This window comes from Microtus oregoni, unplaced genomic scaffold, assembly GCF_018167655.1.
Source record: "Microtus oregoni isolate MIOR12 unplaced genomic scaffold, Mior012 000044F_ref0000062, whole genome shotgun sequence".
NCBI classification, from domain to species: domain Eukaryota; kingdom Metazoa; phylum Chordata; class Mammalia; order Rodentia; family Cricetidae; genus Microtus; species Microtus oregoni.
Window position 1 is genome coordinate 3,197,557 of NW_024543218.1, and position 26,924 is coordinate 3,224,480.

Sequence of the window (26,924 nt, forward strand, 5' to 3'; positions counted from 1 at the left end):
ATATGTGAAATGCAAAAATTTATTCCAGCCTGGGTCCTCTTTGAGCATTAGTCAGAGATGTATGTGAATATTATTAAATGATTTTTTGTTTATTAATCTGGCAAACATGTGGAGTGATTTCTCCCTAGGAAGTCATATTAATTCTTGAACTGCTGTACTTCTAGTATTTCAGAAAATTTTTTAACACTATCTATCTTATCTTGACATAAAAGGATTTGGTCCCTGTCTTCTCCTCTCCTTAGTAATGACCTTGTCCTACTTTACACCTTTAAAATCTTAAATGATTCTACCACAGTTTCAAAGTTATAAATTTGAGTTATGAAACTGAATATCCATTGCAGGTAACGGGAAAGGATTTGCATGTGGAGAGTGGTTTCTACCTCAGTCCAGAATAGAAGCAACAGTTTTGAGTGTGCACTGCACAGGAAAATAGGACTGCTGGAGTTCCAATTATGAAAAAAAAACCTGATTGTAGCTGGAGACCAATTTCATTACTTTCCAGCATTTGTTACTTGGTTTTTTTTTATAGAGACAGACCAGACTGTCTCTATTCCCACTATTTGGGAAGATCAAAGAGATGCCATGTATTCACTGAAGGTGAAATATCCCAAAACATTACATGGTGATACATAGATGAATAGAAATGGATGAATTGAACATGTAAAATCTAACTAAGAATATGCCTGAGGTTTTTTAAAATGCTGATATAATTATATAGTTTATGTGTGATTATTTGAGTCTAGGCAGCCAGAAGATGAAAGTGTAGTCCCCATTTACATTAGGACACCAAATGTTTGGCAACTAAATCCACATAAACCCTAAGAAAGTTAAAAATGAGGGGTTGTAAAAGCACAAAAATGGAAGTCAAATGCAGCTTCCAATTACAAAAACACTCCTCATCAGAAAAGGATTACAGATACACAGTAAAAACATTCAGATAAAAAGGCCTCTGAGTGGGTGTGATAGTTTATTTGATAAATGTCCATGGGCTTAAGACAGAGAAGATAAATATAGACCGAGTCATGGATTCAAAATAGTTTTTTAAGGAATTTACACTAAGGTTCTTAAAGAAAAAAGTAAGTAAAACAATTAATGGACCTTGAAAAGATAGAAAATACACACAGAGTCTGGGTTATACTTTGTGCTTTCTTTGAATTTTTGGACTGCAGAGAGAGACATTTGATTTGGGGGCTGCTATGGTAACCCCACACATACTTTAAAGTTATCTTGACTTCAAAATTTGTTACTTTGGAAAATAGGCTCTGCTTTTGCTGCCACAGACCTTCCAGGCTAATGTTATGCCCTGGGTTTTTTGATTGAGTTGAAAACAATTATATCGTTAACGTTTTTCTTTCTTTTTTTTAAATATTTATTTATTATGTGTGTATGCCTACAGGCCAGCAGAGGGCACCAGACCCCATTACAGATGGTTGTGAGCTACCATGTGGTTGCTGGGAATTGAACTCAGGACCTTTGGAAGAGCAGGCAATGCTCTTAACCTCTGAGCCATCTCTCCAGCCCTCAACGTTTTTCTTAGTTATGGTGTGTGTAAATTATATATAAAATTTAGACTCACAAAGATAGGATAAACTTCACCTTAATTTGCCAGTTTTTTCTTTTCATTTATCTAGTTTTTTATCTCCAGAATTCCTTCAGCTTGTGGTTTTTTACATCCTTCTATTTCAATTTTCACTTCTTGAACTGAGTTATTCATTTCTGTCAACTGTTTGCTTGTTTGACTTTCTTTAAGGGGTTTATTATTATTCTCCAAAATTTCATTTATCTTTCCCTTTGCTTTTTTTATGATTAATAGAATGGATATTTATTTAAGGGGGGAAAACTTACAGATCACCGTCCCAGACAACAGCCCTCTGTGTAATCAGGAAGGGAGCCAAGTTGCCAAAAGCAGAGCCGGAAGCCAGAGAGTGAGCTGAGGGAAGTGGCAGCTTTTTTAAAGGGAGAGATGTCGATTGCCTTTGGGTGGGCTACTCAGTCTAGGGGTTGTAACCCACCCTGCAATCTGTTATTCCAGGGTCCCGGAGAGGCACCACCTGGAAGACATGGGCTAGGAAAGAGGAATGAGGCTAAGCGAGAATTCTTGTCAAAGCCTCCGTTTATTAGAGACGGGGTACAACTTTTATAGGGTAAAGAGTTGGGGGGTGGGCACAGGGGCCTGGGCTCTTGCCGCGTGGTTCACGTTGGTCACATGGTCCGAGTTGGTCACGTAGGCAGGAGGTTGTCTTCGGTCAGGTCACTGTAGGCCAGGAAGTCGCGAGTTGACACACCTAGATCCCTAGATAGTTTGGAATGTGGGGTGGGTTCCGCTAACAGATAGCTCTCATTAACAGCCAATTTGGGTGTGGGGTAGGCTCTGTCAATAGAACTATTCCTAACACAATTAAGGGTGTGGGGTTCTCTGCAGACTCTCCAGGGTGATGGTTCCTGCAATGATTTTAGGAGGAAATTGGCTCCTAACAGAGAGAGAGCCAGGCGGTGGTGGTGCACAACTTTAATCTCAGCACTCTGGAGGTAGAAGCAGGTGGATCTCTGTGAGTTCGAGGCCAGCCTGGTCTAGAAGAGCTAGTTCCAGGACAGGAACCAAAAGCTACAGAGAAACCCTGTCTCTTAAAATCAAAAAAAAAAAAAAAAGGGAGAGAGACCACGCTCCAATGGTCTGGTATCTCATCGGCTATTGGCTGAAGGAGCAAAATGAGCTACCGCAACACATGTATCTTTGTCTTAAACAAAATTTGCAAGATATCTGATGTATTTTCCTATAGGATATATAATTTCATTTTTGTCAAATATTAATTGCTATATCATTAAACCTTTTTTGTAAGGTTAATGAACTATACATATCTCACAAACTATGAATGGAACGGGTGTTATCATCACATTTAGTTCTGACTAGTATCCTTCTTTTTATATCTTCTCTTTCTATAACCAATAGACACACACAATATAAGGTTAACTTAAATATAATAAATGAGAGCTAATTTTAAATAAACCTGAGATTTAGAAGTAACTTGAAGGGGATGTACTAGACAGGTGCCAACTAGAAGACCAGAGAGCACACCCAGCATTGCCACTGATCTGTTCGAGCAGCTAATGTGGGATATTCAGTTTCTTTGATTGTATAAAGCAAAGGTGGTTATTATATCACTTATTTCCAATCTATTGAGTTTATTGTTTTTTAACTTGTAGTTTCACTATAACATTGCCTATTATTTTAGGTAACTTCTCTGATCTTACATCATATAAACTGAAATTCATAATAATATTTATTGTAAACATTATCTATTGAAATGATGTGGGATGAAACTCAAAGAATATGATACTTCTAAAAAAAAACATAACTCAGCCGGGCGGTGGTGGTGCAGGCCTTTAAACTCAGCATTCAGGAGGCAAAGGCAGGTGGATCTCTGTGAGTTTGAGGCCAGCCTGGTCTATAAGAGCTAGTTCTAGGATGGACACCAAAGGTACAGAGAAACCTCATCTCGAAAAAAACAAAAATAAATGAATAAATAAAATCAACAACAACAAATAAAAACATAACAAAGAATGTGCTACTACTTAAAAAACATGCAACAATACAAAGCCAGTGTTGAGATCACTACAGTTTGATTGGGGGAACTGAAATTATGGTTTACTAATTGTTCTTTTTTTTAATTTATTTTTTATTGAAAAAAATTTCGGCCTCCTCCCAGCCTCCCATTTCCCTCCCACTCCTCTCCCCCTCCCTCTCCAGTCTGAAGATCAGTCAGGGTTCCCTGGCCTATGGAAAATCCAAGGTCCTCAACCCTCCATCCAGGTCTAGGAAGCAGAGCATCCAAACTGGCTAGGCTCCCACAAAGCAAGAAGATGACATAGGATCAAAACCTAGTGCCAATGTCCTTGGCTTCTCATCAGTCCTCATCATCTGCCATGTTCAGAGAGTCCGGTTTTATCCCATGCTTTTTCAGTCATAGTCCAGCTGGCCTTCGTGAGCTCCCAATAGATCAGCCCCACTGTCTCAGTGGATGGGTGCACCCCTAGGGTCCTGATTTCCTTGCTCATGTTCTCCCCCCTTCTGCTCCTCATTGGGACCTTGGAAGCTCGTTCTGGTGCTCCAATGTGGGTCTCTGTCTCTATCTCCATCCATCGCCAGATGAAGGTTCTATGGTGATATGCAAGATATTCATCAGAATGGCTAAGGATAAGGCCATTTCAGGTTCCCTATTCTCAGCTGCCCAAGTAACTAACTGGGGACATTGCGCTGGGCACCTGGGAGCCCCTCTAGGTTCAAGTCTCTTGCCAACCCTAAGATGGCTCCTTTAGTTAAGATATATGCTTCCCTGCTCCCCTATCCACCCTTCCTTTATCCCAATCACCCCGTTTCCCCAAGTTCCCCCCATCCTCCCCTTCTCACTTTTCTCTCCCCATCTCCCCTTACCCCCATCCCACCCCACCCCCAAGATCTCAATTTTTTGTCCGACAATCTTGTCTACTTCCCATATCCAAGAGGATAACTATATGTTTTTCTTTGGCTTCACATTCTTATTTAGCTTCTTTAGGATCACAAGTTATAGACTCAATGACCTTTATTTATGGCTAGAACCCAATTATGAGTGAGTACATTCCATGTTCATCTTTTTGGTTCTGGGTTACCTCACTCAGGATAGTGTTATCTATTTCCATCCATTTGCATGCATAATTCGAGAAGTCATTGTTTTTTACCGCAGCGTAGTACTCTAATGTGTATATGTTCCATACTTTCTTCATCCATTCTCCCATTGAAGGACATCTAGGTTGTTTCCAGGTTCTGGCTATTACAAATAATGCTGCTATGAACATAGTTGAACAAATGCTTTTGTCATATGAGAGGGCATCTCTTAGGTATATTCCCAAGAGTGGTATTGCTGGGTCCTGGGGTAGGTTGATCCCGAATTTCCTGAGAAACTGAAACACTGATTTCTGAAGTGGTTGCACAAGATTGCATTCCCACCAGCAATGGATGAGTGTACCCCTTTCGCCACAACCTCTCCAGCAAAGGCTATCATTGGTGTTTTTTATTTTAGCCAGTCTGACAGGTGTAAGATGATATCTCAAAGTTGTTTTGATTTGCATTTCCCTGATTGCTACGGAGGTTGAGCATGACCTTAAGTGTCTTTTGGCCATTTGAACTTCTTCTGTTGAGAATTCTCTGTACAGTTCAATGCCCCATTTATTAATTGAGTTAATTAGCATTTTAAAGTCTAGTTTCTTGATTTCTTTATATATTTTGGAGATCAGACGTTTGTCTGTTGCAGGGTTGGTGAAGATCTTCTCCCAGTCAGTAGGTTGTCTTTTTATCTTAGTGACAGTGTCCTTTGCTTTACAGAATGTACTCAGTTTCAGTAGGTCCCATTTATTTAATGTTACCGTTAATGTCTGTGCTTCTGGGGTTATACATAGGAAGTGATATCCTGTGTCCATATGAGGTAGGGTACTTTCCATTTTCTCTTTTATCAGGTTCAGTGTGTTCAGATTGATATTGAAGTCTTTGATCCATTTGGACTTGAGTTTTGTTCATGGTGATAGATATGGTTCTATTTTCATTCTTCTGCAGATTAACATCTAGTTTTTCCAGCACCATTTGTTGAAGATGCTTTTTTTCTTCCATTGTATACTTTTAGCTCCTTTATCGAAAATGAGGTGTTCATAGGTTTGTGGGTTAAAATCTGGATCTTCTATACGATTCCATTGGTCAACTTCTCTGTTTTTATGCCGCTACCACACTGTTTTCATTACTGTAGCTCTGTAATAGAGTTTAAAGTCAGGGATGGTACTGCCTCTAGAAGTTGCTTTATTGTATAACATTATTTTGGCTATCCCGTTTTTTTTTTTTTTTTGTTTATCCATATAAAGTTGATTATTGTCCTCTCAAGATCTGTAAAGAATTTTGATGGGACCTTGACGGGGATTGCATTGAATCAATAAATTGCCTTTGGAAGAATTGCCATTTTTACTATGTTGATCCTTCCAATCCAAGAGCAAGGGAGATCCTTCCATTTTCTGGTATCCTCTTCAATTTCTTTCTTCAATGCCTTAAAGTTCTTGGCAAATAGATCTTTCACTTCCTTGGTTCGAGTTACCCCAAGATATGTTATGCTGTTTGTGGCTATCTTGAAAGGTGATGCTTCTCTGATTTCCCTCTCTGCTTTTTTATCCTTTGTGTATAGGAGGGCGGCTGATTTTTTGGAGTTGATCTTGTATCCTGCCACATTACTAAAGGTGTTTATCAGCTGTAGGAGTTCTTTGGTGGAGTTTTTGGGGTCACTTAAGTACACTATCATATCATCTGTAAATAATGAAAGTTTAACTTCTTCCTTTCCAATTCGAATCCCCTTGATCCCATTATGATGTCTTATTGCTATTGCTAAAACTGCAAGCTCTATATTGATGAGGTATGGAGAGAGTGGACATCTTTGTCCTGTTCCTGATTTTGGTGGGATGGCTTTGAGTTTCTCTCTGTTTAATTTGATGTTAGCTGTTGGCTTGCTGTAAATAGCTTTTATTATATTTAGGTTTGACCTTTATATCCCTAATCTCTCAAAGACTTTTATTATAAAGGGGTGTTGAATTTTGTCAAATGCTTTTTCAGCATCTAATGAAATGATCATATGGTTTTTTCTTTCAGTTTATTTATATGATGGATTACATGCCGGGCGGAGTTGGCGCATGCCTTTAATCCCAGCACTCGGGAGGCAGAGGCAAGCGGATCTCTATGAGTTCGAGGCCAGCCTGGTCTACAAGAGCTAGTTCCAGGACAGGAACCAAAAGCTACGGAGAAACCCTGTCTCGCAAAATCAAAAAAAAAAAAAATTGATAGATTTCCATATGTTGAACTAGCCCTGCATCTCTGGGAAGAAGCCTACTTGATCATAATGGATAATTTTTCTAATGTGTTCTTGGATTTGGTTTGCCAGTATTTTATTGAGGATTTTTGCGTTGATGTTCATGAGTGAGATTGGCTGTAATTCTCTTTCTTGGTTGAGTCTTTGTGTGGTTTTGGTATCAGAGTAACTGTAGCTTCATAAAAGGAATTTGGCAATGACTCCTCTGATTGATTTAAGTTTGAAGTCAACTTTGTTAGAAATTAGTATGGCCACACCTGCTTGTTTCTTAGGTCCATTTGCTTGATAAGCCTTTTCCCAGCCGTTTACTCTGAGTAGGGGCCTGTCTTTGTGGTTGAGGTGTGTTTCTTGTAAACAACAGAATGTTGGATCCTGTTTTCGTATCCAATCTCTTCTCCTGTGCCTTTTTATAGGTGAGTTGAGTCCATTGACATTAAGTGATATTAATGACTAGTGGTTGTTAACTCCGGTCACTTTTTTAGTAGTAGGGTTTGTGTGTTTTCCTTCTTTGAGTTTTGCTGGTGAAGGGTCTCTAGATGTCTGAGTTATTGTGGTCATTGTTGGACTCCTTGGTTAGTGATTTTCCTTCTATTACTTTCTGTAAGGCTGGATTTGTGGCTAAATATTGTTTAAATTTGTTTTTATCCTGGAAAATTTGTTTTCTCCATTTATAGTGAACGGAAACTTGGCTGGATATAGTAGTCTGGGCTTGCATCCATGGTCTCTCAGTTTTTGCAGTACATCTATCCAGGACCTTCTGGCTTTCATGGTTTCCATGGAGAACACAGGTGTAAGTCTGATAGGTTTACCTTTATAAGTAACTTGGCCTTTTCCTTAGCAGCCCTTAATATTCTTTCTTTATTCTGTTTGCTTTGTGTTTTGATTATTATATGGTGAGGGGATTTTTTTTTTGATCCAGCCTATTCAGTGTTCTGTTTGCTTCCTGAACCTTCATAGGTATATCTTTCCTTAGGTTGGGAAAGTTTTCTTCTATAATTTTATTAAAAATATTTTCTGGGCCTTTGAACTGTGACTCTTCTCCTTCTTCTACTCCTATTATTCTTAGGTTTGATCTTTTTATTGTGTCCCAGATTTCTTGAATGTTTTGTGATGCGAGTTTGTTGGACTTGCTGTTTTCTTTGATCAGAGCATTTATTTTCTCTATGATATCTTCAGAAGCTAAGATTCTTTCTTTTATCCCTTGTATTCTGTTGGCTATGTTTGTTTCTGTAGTCTCTGTTTGTTTACTTAAATTTTCCATGTCCATCCGGCCCTCTGTGTGTGTTTTCTTCCTTCCCTCCATTTCAGTTTTCAAGTCTTGAACTGTTTCCATTATCTGTTTGATTGTTTTTCCTTGGTTTCCTAGGGTATCATTCACTGATTTATTCAATTCTTCAAACTTTCTGTTATACTTCTCATCCATTTCTATAAGGGCATTTTTTTACACGCTGTTTAAGGGTGTCAATCACTTTCATAAAGTCAATTTTTTTCTACTTTTTCTTGATTAAGGTGTTCATGTCCTCCTGTTTTGAGGTCACTGGGTTCTGGTGGTTTCATGTTGTTTTTCAGATTGTTGGGTGAATTCTTGCATTGGCACCTGCCCATCTCTTCCTCCAAATGCTCCCCTATGGAATTTCTTTTACAGGACCAGGTCTCCTTGCCCACTGATGTACCTTCCCAGTGATGGCACTCTCCAGTGATGGCTCTTCTGGTGCCTAGATCAGATCTCCATGCTGGTTGGGTAGCTCGTAAACAAAGCGCCTACCTTTCTTGCTGCAGGCAGGCTCTTGAGACAAAGGAACTCCTGTCTGCCTGGTTGCCCTCACGATTTGGACCCAGAGCCCAAACAGGCTGAGCTGGGTGATGTAATGTGCCTGAAAAGGGGAGGGAGGCAGAAGGGGGTTTCTGGATGCAAGCTGGGTGGGATAGAAAGAGAGAGGCAGTATCTGGGGAGTATAGCCCCTGCAGGAAGTCCAGGAAGTATAGGGGGATGAGGAATGTCTGAGTTCCATGTCTAGGGCTGCTGCTGCAGGTGAAACTCATTCACCCTGGTGATGGCTCTCCTGGTGCCCAGATCAGATCTCAGTGCTAGATGGGTAGCTCGTAAACAAAGCGCCTCTTCCTTTGCTTTTTTTAAAAAATTCATTCACTTCTTTCTTAAGGACATAAAACATCTACATAGTTGATCTAACTTAATTGTACTTTGACTGGGTTTGAATATTCAGGGTGTGCTGTAGTAGGAGAGTTGGAATATGGTAGTGACATATTGTTCTGTCTGTTGTTGATCATGTTATTGTGCTCTTGTCAGGTGTCTGGGTCTGAGGTGACTGCAGGTCTAGGTGCCAGTATCTCTGTTTGTCTTTGTTGGATGCACATTTATTCCTTGGTTTCTATCTGCTCTTTGGTATTCTGGTCTGTGTTGGCTATGATAGAAGTAGCTTTTTTCCCCATTTTGGGGTCTGGAAGTCTTTCAGTAGGTGTGACATTAGTACTGCCTAAGTATTCAGAGTCATTGAATTGTAGGTGCTTGAACTTCTTCCTGCTTGTTATGCTTACTTTACATTTTTAAAATTAATATAACAATTTGATGTATCGGCATGACTATGGACCACATGAGTACCTGGTCCTCAACATGATCAAAGGATCACAGAATTTGTGAACTTGGAATAATGGATAGTTATGATTCCCAAATAAGTACTGGCAATTCTGCCACATCTATTCAAGACCATCAAAAGCTAGGTACTACTCAGTCATCCCTCTCTCAGCTTGTGTTTATTACTTATGCCCAAGATTTATATTGCTAATGTTTTCATCTGTCCATTTGTAACTGTTTAAACATAAAGCTCTGTTTGTAAAATGTTATTGGCATTACAATTTAAATTAGGGCACTTCGGATGTTTGGAAGATAAATAGAGAAGTGGAGTGAATGCATATTTCTTTGTAGGAACTCCAGTAAAAACCTCTGAGTTCCTCTATTTTTCTTGCTTGATTCACTGATATTTGCAATGTAGACAGTGTCTTTTTGTTTGTTTGTTTTTTGTTTATTGTTTACTTGATTTTTGAGTCAGGGTTTCTCTGTAGCTTGGGAGCCTGTCCTGGAACTATCTCTCAAAGTACAGGCTGTCCTCAAACTCAAAGAGACCAACCTGCCTCTGCCTCCTGATTGCTAGGATTAAAGGCATGCACCACCACTTCCTGGAAGACAGGGTTTTACTATGTACTTTCACCTTCCTGGACCTTATTGCATAGACTTGTCTGGCATTTAACTCAGGGAAAAATATACCCGCCTCTGCTTTTGAAGTTCTGAGCTTAAAGGCATGAGTCAATACAACCAGGTTGTCCAACTTATTTTTCTATTTGTAGTTAGTTAATCTTCATAAAATTTTCTCATGTGTACTATATACTGTTGATATGTTTTCTTGTTTCTCTTTGCTAATAGATATTTCACATGTAAGGTGATATCTCATTCAAAGAGTACAGAAATGACAGAGATGACTCTCCTATACACTTTCCTTCTAAAGTGAGTGTCTATGTCTTAGAATATGACTAGGGAATACCAGAATTTTATGACTATACTATCAAAGAAGTATACATTTACAATGGTGTCACTATCATGTCACTATCATGTATGGCATATTTTAGAAGGCAGTGACCTAGGATGATGTGCATATCAACTTCACTTGGGAAGAGTGGAATTTGCTGGATCCTTCCCAGAAGAATCTCTACAAAGATGTGATGCTGGAGACCTACAGGAACCTCACTACTATAGGTAAAAATTAATTTCCTTCTTGTTTCAAAATAAAGGGACAGCTTTTTCTTGGTTAATGATGTTCTTCAATAATTTGATTTAAACTGGGCAGTGGTGGCACACGCCTTTTATCCCAGCACTCGGGAGGCAGAGGCAGGCAGATCTCTGAGTTTGAGGCCAGCCTGGTCTACAAGAGCTAGTTCCAGGACAGGCACCAAAAGCTACAGAGAAAACCTGTCTCGAAAAAACAAAAAAAAATGAGAAAAAAATAATTTGATTTAGAAAGGAGAATAAGAATGAGGTAAATAAATCAAAATGGTTCTAAGGTTTAGTTAAAATAGTTACTTAAATGATGCATAGTATTCAATATTATAACATACATTTTCTGGTACTGCATTTTAGGATACATTTGGGAAGAACATAATAGTAAAGAACATTGTCAACATTCTAGAAGACATGAAAGGTAATTTTCTTATGCATGCTGAAAATAATGATCCTCTAATAAAATGATAATGTGTCCTAGAAGATTTAAATAAAAGCAACAGTGTGAATAAGCACAGCTTTAAGTGCATTTATGATTATTAACTTCTGAAAAATCCATATAGAATTTCATGTAGTTGAATTATATTTTCAAGGCATTTTTTTTAATTAAGAAGTCATGAGAAATGGCTAAACAGATATCAGCATTTGAAGCATACAACCATGAGAGCTATTCTGTAGATCCACCAATCCATTTATTTCTTACTACTCATAATACAAAATGTGTATACATTGGAGTGATGATAAGTATATCTGCAAGACTTTCTAATAAATCGAGAGCACATAGTAAATCTTGTATTACTCATATACTTCTTATTACTATATTAAGATTGGTGACAGAAGCAGTTAGAGTTAAGTGGCAGTTGTTGTGAAGAAACTTCTACTGCACATCTATGAGGAACAGAATGTCACACCGTGATAATTCAGTGTGGAAATTTTTTGTTTGTGATTCTTCCTTTACCTTGTATACCACAAATTACTCTCAATACAAGCCTATGTGCATGGGAATATGGAAAATCACAGCATATCTCTCTCTAAAAACAATTAGAAGATAAGCATTAGTCCCCATGTTAAGTACCCTTTCTCAAATTGATTGAACTATATAAAAAATTGGTTTTCTCACATAACTGTTAATACATAAAAAAAGTCACAGTGCAGAGAAGCCACATGAGTTCTAGAATTGTGCAAATACTTCTTATTGTCCTAGTTTACTTAGCAAATGTAGTATGATTTACAGTATAGGACAGTTTAAGAATGCAATAAAGTTGTTCTGAGGTTATTCAGTTGTCTTCAAATATGTGAAATATGTCAAATTGAAAAATGTTTCTGTAAAGGTGAAAATTTAAACCACATAATAAAGGAATTTACCATGACAAGTGTCTTAAAAAATGCAAAACAACCCTTAATTACAAAAGAAAGCATGAGTTTAAACAAAGTTATAAAACCTTAATATCTGAATTCTGTTTACTATTAGACTAAATGATAAAAAATAATACATACAGATATGTAGTATCATGAGTGTATTGAATGTGGTAAAACTTTTATGTGTTCCAATTATACTTGCAGGATTAAAAGAAATAATTCTGGAAAGAAATATTCAGTACATCCTCAATGTGATAAAGCCTTGGCATATGATAGTCAGCTTCAGAGGAATGAAAGAAAACATTATAGTGAGAAATCCTATGCATCTAATCAGTGTTGTAAAGCCTTTGCTCATCACAGTTCTTTTCAAATGAACACAAGAACACATACTGAAAAAAAACCCTGTGAATGTAATCACTGTGGTAAGGCCTTTGCATATCAGAGTGATCTTCAAAGGCATAAAAGAACACATACTGGAGAGAAACCCTATGAATGTAATCAGTGTGGTAAGGCCTTTGTTCAACACAGTCATCTTCAAATACATGAAAGAACACATACTGGAGAGAAATCCTTTGAATGTATTCAGTGTGGTAAGGCCTTTGCACGACATGATCATCTTCAATCACATAAAAGAACACACACTGGAGAGAAACCACATGAATGTAGTCAGTGTGGTAAGGCCTTTGTTCAACACAGTCATCTTAAAGAGCATAAAAGAACACATACTGGAGAGAAACCTTATGAATGTAATCAGTGTAGTAAGGCCTTTGCTCAAAAAAATACTCTTCAAAACCATGAAAGAACACATACTGGAGAGAAACCTTATGAATGTAATCAGTGTAGTAAGGCCTTTGCTCAACAAAATACTCTTCAAAACCATGAAAGAACACACACTGGAGAGAAACCCTATGCATGTAATCAGTGTGGTAAAGCCTTTGCACGACACGGTCATCTTCAATTGCATAAAAGAACACACACTGGAGAGAAACCCTATGAATGTATTCAGTGTGGTAAGGTCTTTGCTCAACACAGTCATCTTCAAATACATGAAAGAACACATACTGGAGAGAAACCCTATGAATGTATTCAGTGTGGTAAGGCCTTTGCACGACATGATCATCTTCAATATCATAAAAGAACACACACTGGAGAGAAACCATATAAATGTTGTCAGTGTGGTAAGGCCTTTGTTCAACACAGTCATCTTAAAGAGCATAAAAGAACACATACTGGAGAGAAAACTTATGAATGTAATCAGTGTAGTAAGGCCTTTGCTCAACACAGTCATCTTAAAGTGCATAAAAGAACACATACTGGAGAGAATCCCTATGAATGTAATCAGTGTGGTAAAGCCTTTGCACGACACGATCATCTTCAATTGCATAAAAGAACACACACTGGAGAGAAACCCTATGAATGTAATCAGTGTGGTAAGGCATTTGGACGGCCCCATACTCTTCAATTGCATAAAAGAATACATACTGGAGAGAAACCCTATAAATGTAATCAGTGTGGTAAGACATTTGCTCATCACAGAGCTCTTCAAATACATGAAAGAACACATACTGGAGAGAAACCCTATGAATGTAATCAGTGTGATAAGGTCTTTGCTCAAAACAATGCTCTTCAAAGGCATCAAAGAACACACATGGGTGCAAAAAGGTATGCATGAAATGAGTTTGGAAAAGTCTTTTCATGTCTTATTCATCTTCAAATGCAGAAAAGGACACAGATTGGAAAGAAACTTGTGAATGGATTTGTTTCGCAAATATGTTGTCACAATAATCTCCAAGTACATGAAACAAACCATCCTGGAGAGGAACTGTAAACTTAAGGATTATAGTCTTCAAAAACATGAGAATAATCATAATGTAGTGAAAAAAATAAACTTAGTGTTGTAAATGTTTTGTACTTTTTACAGGAGTAAAACTTTTTGTGTGTAATCAATCTGATAAAGTTTTTGGGTACCTGAAGAAGACACTGAGGGTTTCTTATTGCAAATTAATTTTAAGCCATCACATTTACAGTCTATTAACCAACAGTATTTATTCTGTAAAAAAAATGATTGTGTCAACAATCTGTTCAAGCATTATGATACCAGCTTTTATTTTATTTGCACCAGGAAACTCATGGACAAAACCTAATTTGTGATCTTATGAAGTCTTTTGGGAAGGAGATAGAGCCAGGGTAAGAATTTCAACCTGGTACTGAAATGAGATACAAAGGAAAACCCTTTGCCCCTAATTCCAGAACTAGTGAAAAATACAACATCACCCTGAAAACACAGTCAAACATCAAAACTGGATACTGAAAGAAATCTGCTTTGTCTCTCAAACCAGAGCAAAAAAAAATGCAATCTACCCTTGTCAATCTGAGCTCAAAACCCACCAACTCCAGAGCACAAAATCCAGCCCATGTCTGAGCTTGTTCAAGCCCAGGCATTTAAATCTGACCAATTCTCACCTTCTAAATCTCCTTAGAGCTGCTCTGCCTCCAAGACGCCCTATATGAGTCATATGCTCATTCAGTTGGCAGCTGCCTCTTTCCAAACTTGCAGAGGAACTCACACTCTGGATTCTTCCCTCCCAAATAAATCTCTTGACTGAGATTTATATGAACACCTTCTTTCACTGAAATGGATCAGGAAATCCCTAGTGGAGTTGAACAGAGATACAGTTGACATAACTGTTTGGAAACTCACTTAGCCCAGAAGAGCACAGAAGCAATGGACACCTCTTATGGGAGACTCCCTTAGGAGAGTGGAGCAGATCAGAAACTGACATTTCTGCTGGGAAGCTTTCATAGAAGAATGGAGCAGAGCCCAGCTGTAATGACTCTCTCTCAGAGAGAAAGAGAATTGCTATGTCTAGTGGGGGCAAACTTCTTTTCACAGCTGTTGGTGTTGCCTAACTTTCAGTAATCAGCGTATCCTTCCTTCCAGAATTTTAAGACTTGCAAAATGAATTTGAACAATAATGTAACCCTTTTAGATTTTATACTCTCTTCAACTGCATGAAATTTGTAATTCAGGTGTAAATATTTATGGATGTGTACTGCCTCCTTTTTGGTTGTGATATAATGTCTCTTTCAACATATAAAAGCATATAATTCAGGCCATGGTTCTAGAGGAAAACAGGATCACCATGAAAGAGCCATGACAAAAAGTGTCAGACATGGCACTAAAGCTGGAACTTAAGAACCCAAAGCTGTAATCTTCCACATGAAGCAGAGTGTTGGAACTGGAACTGGTGTATGAATGTAAATTCTCATAGCCTACTCTCAGTGACATATTTCCTTCAGCAGTGCAGCGTGTCCTAAATCTTCCCAAATGATACCACCAACTTAGAAGGATTTATTTCTCTTACTTCAAGTTTAAATTTGATTTCTCTTTACATGAACCAATACTTCATGAAGAAACACTCTGTAAGTGAGCTGTAATATGCCTGGACTCATCTTTTACATTAATAAATGCTTACAGGAGAAAAATTTCCATGCGTGAAAATTTTTTTTAAAAGTTTGCTTTTGTTGTAATGATGTGCATGTGTATGTGTGTGTGTGTGTGAGAGAGAGAATGTTAATGTGCATTCTGTATTCTGAAAACATTAACACCTTGCATCTTCTTGTAGCAGAAATTACAGGTAGCTCTTAAAAATTTGACCTGAGTCCTTGGAATGAAGATTTCTTAGTCACCTAGACATGATTCTAGTCCTATAAATATTTTAATGTCTATTCATATTACATTGAATTTTGGAAGTAGGAACAAACTCATAAGCAGAAAACAATTTTTATTGACTTTAGCCATCAAAGTTTTCTTCAGCTTGAAGAAAAATTATTTTTCATCATAACTTTGAAAGAAGTAAATTATGTAACATGTTCACTCAAGATTGATGGTGGAAATCATTGCATTTTGGTTTCTATTTTGAAACATTTGAGGTAGGTACTAAAGTGTCCTATTTTGTGACAACTTTATTTACTAAAATTTAATTTTTATACATTATATTCCTTCTATGGCTTTTGTTCAGCTTCTATTGTGCCTTTCCCTAGTAATAGGTATTTTTATGATGTAATGTATAAGATGACATCCCCATCATTGAAGTGACCCACTGGTTATTAAAATATTAAAACATGTCTGATAATAATTTTCAAGTAAGGAATTTTCAAGTAAGTGAAAGGGTGGTCAGTTGTTTCTGGTTTTGACTTTCATCTTTTCACAAAATTCCTTGAGGTCCTCATGCTGGCTTGGATGTCAGTAATGATTCAGAGATACATTTGAAGTCATGATGCTTATGTGTCTGCTACCTGAGCACAAGTTCAAGGGTAGATCATGAACTCCCAATGTGTTCTGTTTTCTCAACACAATTTAACAATGTTAATGCTAAAATGACTGAAAAATGTGATTATAAGAAACATTAAATACCTCATGTGTGTATTCAAAAATATTTTCATTTATATGATATTGATATAATAAAGTAAAATAATCAGCAATCAGTTGTGTATCTCATACCATAGCTTGATGTTCTGCTGGGATGAATGTTGGGTTTCTTGCCTAGTATACACAGTTTCTTCCCACAGAACTATATCAGTGATGATCAAATTTGATTTGAAGAAATAGTACATCAGTAAATTATTGTCTTTCAGATCGTAAATGTAAATTCATTCAAGGGTATAAGGACCCAGGATATCTTGAATAATAAATCTTTGCATATGTACTTATTTATACTACCATACATTTCTAATTTGTTCATTCTGAAGGCTAAATATATATTTATAACTCTTTCTTAGAAGATAAATTATATGGCATAGAATTGTCTCATTTAGTAAAGTTCATTGCTGCTAATTCTGAGAACCTGAGTTCTATCTCTGGGTTACCGATAAGACTTCTACAGTTGTTTCCCATATTTTCACTTGGGTGCTTCCATGTGCAAACTTCTATATGAGCTCATTGATGAATAATTTTTAAATACAAAGAAGTGCCATTGAGGTCACTTGCAGCCAAATGGTTCCCTAGGTATCATCACTAGAACTCACGAAGTGGAAGTAGATCATAGACCCCTGTTAGTTTTCCTGTCAGTGCTACATACACATCATGGCACAGGTGTATTCACACAAACACACTTCAAACATTTAAAAATGGATGGAATTAACAATGCAAAGAAAATAACCCATTATTGAGAACATACAAAATGATTTGGCTGTTCATATTATAGAATTTCAAGAAATATTGCTCATCATGAAAACAATGGTGCTCCCTCTAAATCTTATTTCTTTCTCTGATTCAATGATAAGTCCTTTAAAAATACCTATTTCAGCTGGACTTAGAGGTGTATGGCTATAATCATAGCACACAGGAGTATGTGTGGGGCCCACCACAGTAAGTTTGAGGTCAACTTGTTCCCCATCATGAATTCTTGAAATCCCTGGCTATGTGGACTTTTTCTAATCAAATCTGGCTTGACTCAGGTTTATTTTAACCAAGTTTTTTATCTTTTCACATAAGGAGATCTGTTTTATCAATGAAGATAAGAAGCAATATAGAAATTCCATTCACATTCAGTCTATTAGATCCTTTGACAACCATCTAGAGGTGATGTTATCTTTCAAGAGACAAGAGACAGAAGGAAACTGGGACACCTTCACCATCAGCATTATCATGACATATGGGAACTGGAGAGTGGTCTCAGGAGTACTGGTTCTCTTGGGTACCCAAGTGTGATTCCTATCCCACATTTCAGATTGGTCAGAACTCCATGTAATTGTAGGTCCTGAATATGTGGTACATTATTCTGGCTTCTTATGGCACAAGATATGCAAATGCTGAACAGAAAGGTCTGTATGTGATTCTTTATTTATAATAGGTTTTCTTTGCGTGCCTGTTATCTTCAAAAAGAATGAAGTTTACTTTAGACGTAGACATGGAGACAGTGTCTAATCACCTCTGACTGGAAGTATATACAGTTGTGGGTGCTGGGTATCAAGGTTGGTCCCCGTGGATGAGTCACCAGTGTTCTAACTGCTGAGTCTCATGAACATATCAGTACCAGTGTGGTTTGAGTGGTTGATCTAAGTTCTTTACCACAACCTTGATGACCCAGAAGAAATAAAAGAGTGGTAGCATGGAAAACTAACTTAGGCTTTCTTTCTTTCTTTTTTTTTGACATTTTTTATTTTATTTTTCATTTTTTTTTAATTTTTCCATTCCAAAATTTCCACCTACCCCCTCCCCGTACTTCCTGACCTATCCTCCTCCCTCCCCCTCCAGTCCCAGGATACCCCATCTTGTTGGAAGTCCAAGGCCCTCCCCCATCCATCCAGTCCCATGGACGCAAGCATCCAAATAGACCAGAATCCCAAAAAGCCAGTTCATCCAGCAGACACAAGTCCCAGTGACATTATCAATGGCTTCTCCGCCAGCCCTCACCATCACTCATGCCCAGAGATTTCAGCCTGACCATAGCCTCATTCAGTCCCAGTCCAGATGGAATTGGTGAGCTCCCATTAGATCAGGGACATTGTCTCTGTGAGTGGACCAACCCCTCTCTGCCCTGACCTTCTTGCTCATCCTCTGCTTCCCTCAGCCCCTCAACTGGACCCTGGGAGCTCACTCCAGTGCTCCAATGTGGGTCCCTTTCTCCAACATCAGATGAAGCAACCATGGAAACATGCGAGATACCTGTCAGTGTGACCATGGGACAAGGCAGGGGAGGATGTGGAGAAAGGGGATCACTTGTCCATTGTTGGTGGGAGTGTGGGCATGTGCAGCCACTTTGGAAATTAGTTGGCAGTTTCTCAGGGGATTGGGGGTCAGTCTGCCTCAATACCACTCTTGGGAATGTACCCAGAAGATGCCCAGTCATATTACAGAGGCATTTGTTCAACAATGATCATAGTGGCATTGTTTGTGATAACCAAAACCTGAAAACAACCTAGATTCCCTTTAATGGAAGGAAGGATAAAGAAGGTGTGGAACATATACACATTAGTGTAGTACTTACTCAGTGGTAATAAAAACAATGACATCTTGAATTTTGCATCCAAATGGATGGAAATAGAAAACATTATTCTGAGTGAGATAACCCAGACCCAAAAGATGAATATGGTATGTACTCACATATTAGGAGATTCTTGCCATAAACAAAGGACATTAAGCCTATAGTTTGCAAGCCTAGAGAAGCCTAATAACAAGGTGAACCCAAAGAAAACCATAAATAGATCCTCTTGGAAGTTGGAATGAAACAATATTGTCAGGCAAAATTGGAAGCATGGTGGTGGGGTTCTGGGAAGGGGAAAGAGAAAGAGAGAAGGGAGAAAGGAAAGACTGGAAAGATCTTTGAGGGAGTGGGGAAGTAGAGATGGAGGAAGGGCAGATATAGGAGCAGGGAAGAAGATATTTGTAGAACGAGCTTCGGGTTGTGTTCCTGCAGCCTGGCTCCTGGCCACCTGGCTAGCATATGCCCTGAAATAATAACACAGAAGTTGTATTCTTTTAAACATTGCCTGGCCCATTAGCTCTAGCCTCCTACTGGCTAATTCTCATATCCTGTTTTAACCCATATCTAGTAATCTCTGTAGACCATGAGGTTTGGCTTACCAGGAAGATTCTAGCCTAAGTCCATCTTGGGCTGGAGCTTCATTGCGTCTGACCTGGAGAGGAGAGGCATGGCATCTGCCTCACTTTCCCCCAGCATTCTGTTCAGTCTACTCCACCTACCTAATTTTCTGACCTATCAGGGCCAAGGCCGTTTCTTTATTAACCAATGACAGCAGAAGGCCCACCTACATCATTTCCCCTTTTTCTGTTTAAGCAAAAAAGAAAGACTTTAACATAGCAAAATTACATATAACAAAGCAGTTACAAAGCAAGAATTAAAGTGACAATATTTACATCTACTTTAACTTTTATCACAACTAAGGAAAACTATAACTATCTATATATTATTTAACTCCATCAAAGACTCCAGAAGGATATAATATTACCTAAGCAAACAAGAAATAAGCAACTTCCAAACTCTAGAAATGACAGAGACATCTCACTGCCTGGACAGTCGCCCAAAGTTCTTTTGGACCATTGGGGCATCCATCTTTGGCCTTTAGGCCCATAGTATCCAGAGACATCTCCATGAATCAAAATATTTTAAGAGTTCAGTCACTAACTTCTGTGTCCTGCAGAATGTCTCACAGACTCTTTCATGAATCAGGAACCCCAAAAAACCATCTCACCTTTAGGCAAGTTCAGCTGTCCTCTCTCTGAGGGTTCTGTGTCCAGTTCATGCAACAGTCCAGGCAAGAGCATTTTCTTGCCCAAATGGCTGTCAAACTCCATAAGGAGCCTCTTTGATGCCCATCTTCCTCTTGAAGTAAATTGGTGCTGCCATTTTCATTGTCATGAAAAGCCCTAAGTTATTAAAACATTAAATATCATATTCTGTAGTCTTTAAAAGATATGAAGAATTTCTATCTAAAATATATCTATGTACATCTAGAAAATCTAACATGACTACAAACTTGACTATTATAGATGACTATCCATTAACAACCTATATAGATTACATTTTCACATGAACTACACAATCACAATACCTCAGTCAAAGGTCACAAATACATATACATATAACAAGATTGACCTAAAATTTAAATCACTAAAGTCAAATCCATACCAATGCAAATTATTCATATCTCTATCATATCTCTCTTTAAATGTAAAATGAACATTTATAAGCAATATTTGGGAATATGGGCACTGTTATTTCATTCCAAACTGCTTCGTGCTGAATGGGGGCACTCTTAATCAGGTCTTTTAAGGTGTAACCTGTGTGCCAGGTTCATCTCAGTCAGCAGTTGAGTGAAGTAATTTTTTGAGGGTTTTCACAGCAACCTTTCAGGAGGGCATAGTCTATCATACCATATTGGGATAGAAGCAATCCGCAGGGTCTCATCCTCTGTGAAAACAAAAGAAGAATCTTTTTTCCAAAGCATCATATCCTTAGATCCAAATTCTGAAGTCAAGGTATTTTCAAAATATGTATGTTGGATTAGTTCAGCAGGATTCATAAACAAATATCTTTTAGCATCTGTTGCTCCATCCTCAGCATTCAAACAATTCAATGAGAGCATAATAGCATACAGTATTAAGATAATATGTGTATTTTCCATCTTTGTGTGGCTTTATTTTTAATTTCTATTTCATTTATTTTTACTTTTTGAGACAGGTTCTTTGTAAATCTTTGTCCTGGAATAACTCTGTAGACCAGGCTGTCCTTGAACTCTCAGAGATCTGTCTGTCTCTGCCTCCCAGGCATTGGGATTAAAGGTGTGTGTTACCACACCTTGAAGTCATAGAGGTCAATCTACTTCTGCCTCACAAGTGTTGGGATTAAAGGTGTGTACTACCACACCCAAGTACTCTTTTTCTTTTTACTTTAAGAACTTTAACTTTTAGCTGGCATATATTTTTAGCACACTGTAAATCATCTAGAGGTTTTCTTTGTCTTTGAATCTCTCTTTACTGTATATCTGTCTTTTTCTGACTACATGAGTCCTTAAGGAGAGGGTTAAAGCCATGGCTTTGCCGCCTAGATTCAGCCCATTCCTTAGCATTCCAGCATCATTTCAGTGGTACCGGCTGTAGCCGTGTTTACCGCTACAACTCTATGGCGTTTCAATGTCCCTGCCAGCAAGCAAGCTGCAGCATTCTGCTCACAGATCACACTCAGTCAGAATGTCTGTCTTACAGAGTCAGAGTCTGTCCTGGCAGCACGGCCCAGGAAGCTGGCATTTTAAAACAACTCAGCTTTTTTTCATGCTATGGCTGAAAACCGAAAAGCATGTATTCAACTTTTCATCAACACCATTTAAGTGTTTCGTGGCAGAACCTTTAAAAGAAGCTGCAGGGTTTTGCAGCTAAGACTGAGTCAGGAAGCCTCTCTTAGATGAGAGTGCTTGCTTGCTTCTAGGAAGCAGAACGGACCCAAGAAATTGCTGCCAGCAAGAAAACATGCTTTACTCTATTCTTCTCCAAGCTTTCTCAGGCTTTCTGTGGATGCAGTTATCCACGTGGGTGCCATTTGTAGAAAGAGCTTCAGGCTGCATTCCTGGTTCTTTATTAACCAATGAAAGTAGAAGGCCCACCTACATCAGATATCTATATTAAGGGAGCCATTTTAGGGTTGCCAAGAGACTTGGCACTTGAGGGGATCCCCGGTGTCTATGGAGATGTCCCCAGCTAGGTCCTTGGACAGCAGAGGAGAGAGTGTCTGAACTGGCCTTGCCCCACTAACACACGGATGATTATCTCGAATATCACCATAGAATCTTCGCCCGGTGATGGATGGAGATAGAGACAGAGATGCTCATCAGAGCAACGGACTGAGCTCCCAAGGTCCAATTGAAGAGCAGAAGGAGGGAGATGAGCAAGAAAATCTGGACCGTGAGGGTTTTGTCCACCACCAAGACAGTGTGCCTGTTCTAATGGGAACTCACCAAATCCAGCTGGACTGAAACTGAATGAGTCTGCAATAAAACTGGACTCTCTGTGGCTGACAATGGGTGTTGACTACGACCAATTGATAAAGGCACTGGGACTTGTTCCTACTGCATGTACTGGCTATTTAGGACCCTAGTCTATTTGGATGCAAAGCTTCCTAGTCCTTGGACTTCCCACAGATCAGGCTTCCTTGCTCTCTCTTAAGGAAAGAGAGGGAGGGAGGAGGGGGAGTGGGTAAGCGGGAGGGGAATGGGAGGAGGGAAGTGTAAATCTTTGAATGGAAAAAATTTTAAAAAGGTGTCAAACATGTACACATTGGAGTGCTGCTCGGTGGTAAAAAATGGTGGCTTCTTGAATTTTGTATGCATGGATGGAAATGGAGGACACTGTCCTGAGTGTGATAACCCAGACCCAGAGAGATGAATATGGTATGTACTCACTCATTGGTGGATTCTAGCCATAAACAGAGGACATTGCACCTATAGTTCAGGAGCCTGGAGAGGCTGGATAATGAGGTAAACCCAAAGAAAGACAGATATAGATCCTCCTGGAAATTGGAAGCAGACAAGACTGTCAGGCAGGGGTTGGGAGCATGGGGGTGGGGAGGGGAGAAGAGAGGGAGAGAGGGAGAGGATGGGAGAATTGGGGAGAGCTTGGGAGGGTGGACAAGGAGGAGGGGTGGATATGGGAGCAGGGAAGAAGATATCTTGATTTTGGGATCAGTTTTGGGATTGGCAGGAGACTTGGCTATGGAGAGGATTCCAGGTGTTCATGGGGATGTTCCCAGCTGGGTCCTTCGGCTGTGGAGGAGAGAGAGCCTGGACTGGCTTTCTTCTTAAAGAATTTCAGAGCCCAAGTCTCCCCGAAATGAGGGAAAGTGCAAAAAGTAATCAGAATACACACTAACAGTAAAGTTTTTAAAAGTTGATTAACCATTTAATCAAAGCAATTGGTTACAGTTGGTGCCTAGAAGCTCACACACCAGGTGTTACCGTGCTGGAGTTCATTCCTCTTGAAAAGAGAGAATCATAACTTGCAGGCATGAAGCCTGCCTTGTAGGAATGTTATCATATTCTCTATCCCAGGTGCCTGAAAAACATTCAGTTGGGAGCTCTAAGCAGTGATGACTCAAGATGACATCCAGGTTGTGAGGACTTCCAGAGACATAAAACTGAAGTCAGTATAGGGTTAAGGTGATCAGGCATTGACAAAGTGGTGTGGAATTTGAGTGAACTGATAGGAACGGAGGTTTGTGAAAGTACGAGGATCAAATGCCATAGTGTTGGTGGGTGGGCTATAGAGTTAACCAGACTAGCTTTACTATAAAATATTCAGCTTTAATAAGGGGGAAAAGGGAAGCTTACAAAGCCAGAGTTCCAGCAAAGCACAGGAAACCAGAGGAGGCAGGGAGCACACCTGCAAGTTTTAAAAGTAAATATTAGCCTAAGGGGAACACGTCCTACAAACAAGGTGATTGGTTGGGCTTCCTCTTCATCTCCCCCTTTTTTCTAAATAAGACAGAACCAAACCAAATAAAATTATATACAATAGGAACAAATAATAAATATAAAATTACAAATAACAAACAATATTAAGCAAGAAATATGTAACAAAAGTTTTACTAAACATTCTCTTTCAAGGAGTCTAAATAATGTAGAGAGTAACTCCAATTATCTAATCTTCAACTCCATCAAAGATCTGAGAAGGGAAGTAATATTACTTAAGCAACCAGGAAGTACAAACGAGAAACTTCCAAAATGTGCAATAAATGACAGAGACAACTGACTACCTGGGCAGTCTCTTTTGCAATGTTGAGTCAACCAACTTTGGCTAAGGCCTAACATAACTGACATACCATTATCAAAGGCAAGGGACTTTTTTAGAACTATCCTACCCTGTCTTGGCAAGATAAGACAATCCTGTTTTATCTATGGATAGTCTGTATCTTTCTCATTAGTCAAAGTATGGGCTTTTCTTTACCCAAAGTCCATTTTGCCCAAGAAGACAAGCTTCCAGTAGAGTGTCTGGTGCTCCATGTTCTCTCGGGAATAGAGCGGTGTTGCCAGGAGTGATTTTATCTGGTTGGCATGGAATTCTAGGTTAAATTAAAGGCCGTTTTCTACAGCTCTTTGAAGAGGTCGAAGAATATACTATCTATACTAAATATAATCTCTATGTATCTATCTATAAAACCTGATTATCCTAAATATAAAGATGCCAAACATATATGCCTGTTGATTTATAATTCTCGATACCTATCTAACTTGAGGACTAAGAGAATAAACAACTGTGCAATATATGAGGACAATGATCTCCAAATGTAAACAATGTCATTATTCTGTTCTTTATTCTGTTTCTATAAAAACTTCAAAAACCGCATTCTTCCTGGAAGAAGGAATGTAGTGAAACCTGTAACTGGGCCATTGATCATTTCCATTTTGTTTAGAAATGTAAACCATCAGTTGTCCTTTCCATGGTTGGAGTAGTGTTTCTATATTGACTTGATCATCGACTTGACCTACTGAATACCTGATCTCTTTCTGTACTTGAGTTGTTCTCATGGGTACTTTTGTCACATGTACTGGAAACCAATCACCACAGCTGTTTATTTTATCTTTACCCATTATCCAGCTATTGAATGTTAACTATTTATTGTATGTTTATCTCAATTTTTTATGTGTTGAAAATTTTTCACACCTACACACAAAAGAAAGAAATGAAAGAGAGGAAGGAATAAAGAAAGAAAGAAAGAAAGACAGACAGACAGACAGACAGAATTGGCAAAACTGAAGGCAAACTAGGCAACTGTTGAACAGTGGGTAGGTAAGGAGAACTTCTCATGTTGCCCTTTAATGCAGCCCTTAATTATATGACCAGGAAGAAGACACAGCATGATTCAGTTGAAATCCTGTGAGTACTGTATACTGTCTGTTCTCCAAAACTCAGCAGTCAATGTTAGCAAACAAAATGTGACCTTATTTACACACTGAAGCTATATCTATTTCTTCTTTCTGCATTTCTGTTATGGTTGCTAAGCAGCTTGAAATGTGACTGTGATTTCTCTTCTACTTGTGCCTGTTTTCTACTGTTGTTATTTCAACCACAATGTCCAGAGCAGCTTGAGGAGGAAAGGGCTTGTTTGTCTTACATTTTCCTGTCACATCCCATTATTGAGGAAATCACAGCAGGAACTAAAGCAGAGGAATGCTGCTTAATGGCATGCTCCTTGTGTCTTGCTTAGCCTAGCCAGGGGTTTCAACATGCTCAGTCTGGGTGTTTCCACTTAAATTATTAATTCATAAAATACCCTTACAGGCCAGATCTGATGGAGCCTTTTCTCTGTTGAGATTCACTTTTTCCAGATGTCAGTAAATTATATCATACAAGTGAAAAATGAAATGACATATTATTGGGCAGAACCACACTTCACACCTAGTGTCCCAAGCTGTATTTTGTTCTGGAGGAATCAAAGATGAATCCAACAAAGTCACTGAAGTCAGAAAGCTGAAAATGCAGAAACAAGCCAAGGTAGATAAGTACAGTTCATTTCTGCTGCTGTGAATCACATTGACTGCCTTGTTGAGAATGAGGTTTGATGTCTTCAGTCAGGCATAGGGATTTTCTTGGACAACACTTTGAAACATAAGTATGTTTGAACTTGCAAGCATGATAGAGTACACACTGTTTAAGAATTAGAGGTCTCTAAGTATCTTACAAAGGAGTGACTATCCTCATGAAGGTAGACTGATCCCCTCCAAAGTAACACTGGTGCAGCTACTAAGAAACCTGAAGGTAGAGGAAAGCCAACACTCTCACTTTTGCCTACTGCCTAAGTGATCTGAAGCCTATTTACAATATATACTGAGCAACATGAATTTTTTTACTATTGCTTATGGTAAGGTCAGGGAATTTCTTGGAATCCAAGTCACATAATGTTGGGAGGAACAATGATTGCAATCAGGTGAGAGCTTGGGTCTTAGCAGGATGTCTGTATAATTACAAAGATCACCAAAACAATGATCAATTAGCACAGTCTAATTGACCTTCTTGGATGTTGATCCTGGAACTCAGCATGAAATTCCATAGCAACAGAACTCTTCCAGGGACAGCACTCAGAGATAATAATATGGCCTTCCTGTTGAACCTTTGGAGCTGGAGCTGTGGGAACTGAGAAGTATGAGCAGAAGACCCTTAAAACTTTGGTTTATGTACTTGGAGATCCCCAAAGTCTTCAGACCATAGGAAGCCTTGGCTAAAGCACAAGTCATGGATTGAAAACTGAGAGGTGCAGTATGGATTGCAGATTGCCCAAGGATTCTGAGTCTCTTCCCATAACACATGAATATGAAGCTGGGAAGTCACATCATGCTATGTAAGAAAATAGAATTAGGGCTTGTCCTTTGACCTCCACACATGTGTC

General features: G+C 38.7%; 1 protein-coding gene across 1 annotated transcript in view; it reads left to right on the forward strand.

Moving 5' to 3' along the window:
- Positions 1-13,696, forward strand: part of LOC121434679 (zinc finger protein 431-like) — a 56,686-nt gene extending 42,990 nt beyond the window's left edge. The window contains exons 2-5 of the mRNA XM_041633603.1: positions 10,533-10,644; positions 11,026-11,086; positions 12,481-12,535; positions 12,620-13,696. Coding sequence (XP_041489537.1) covers positions 10,533-10,644; positions 11,026-11,086; positions 12,481-12,535; positions 12,620-13,696 — 1,305 coding nt within the window. The remainder of the gene's footprint in view (positions 1-10,532; positions 10,645-11,025; positions 11,087-12,480; positions 12,536-12,619) is intronic.
- Positions 13,697-26,924: the final 13,228 nt, after the last annotated feature.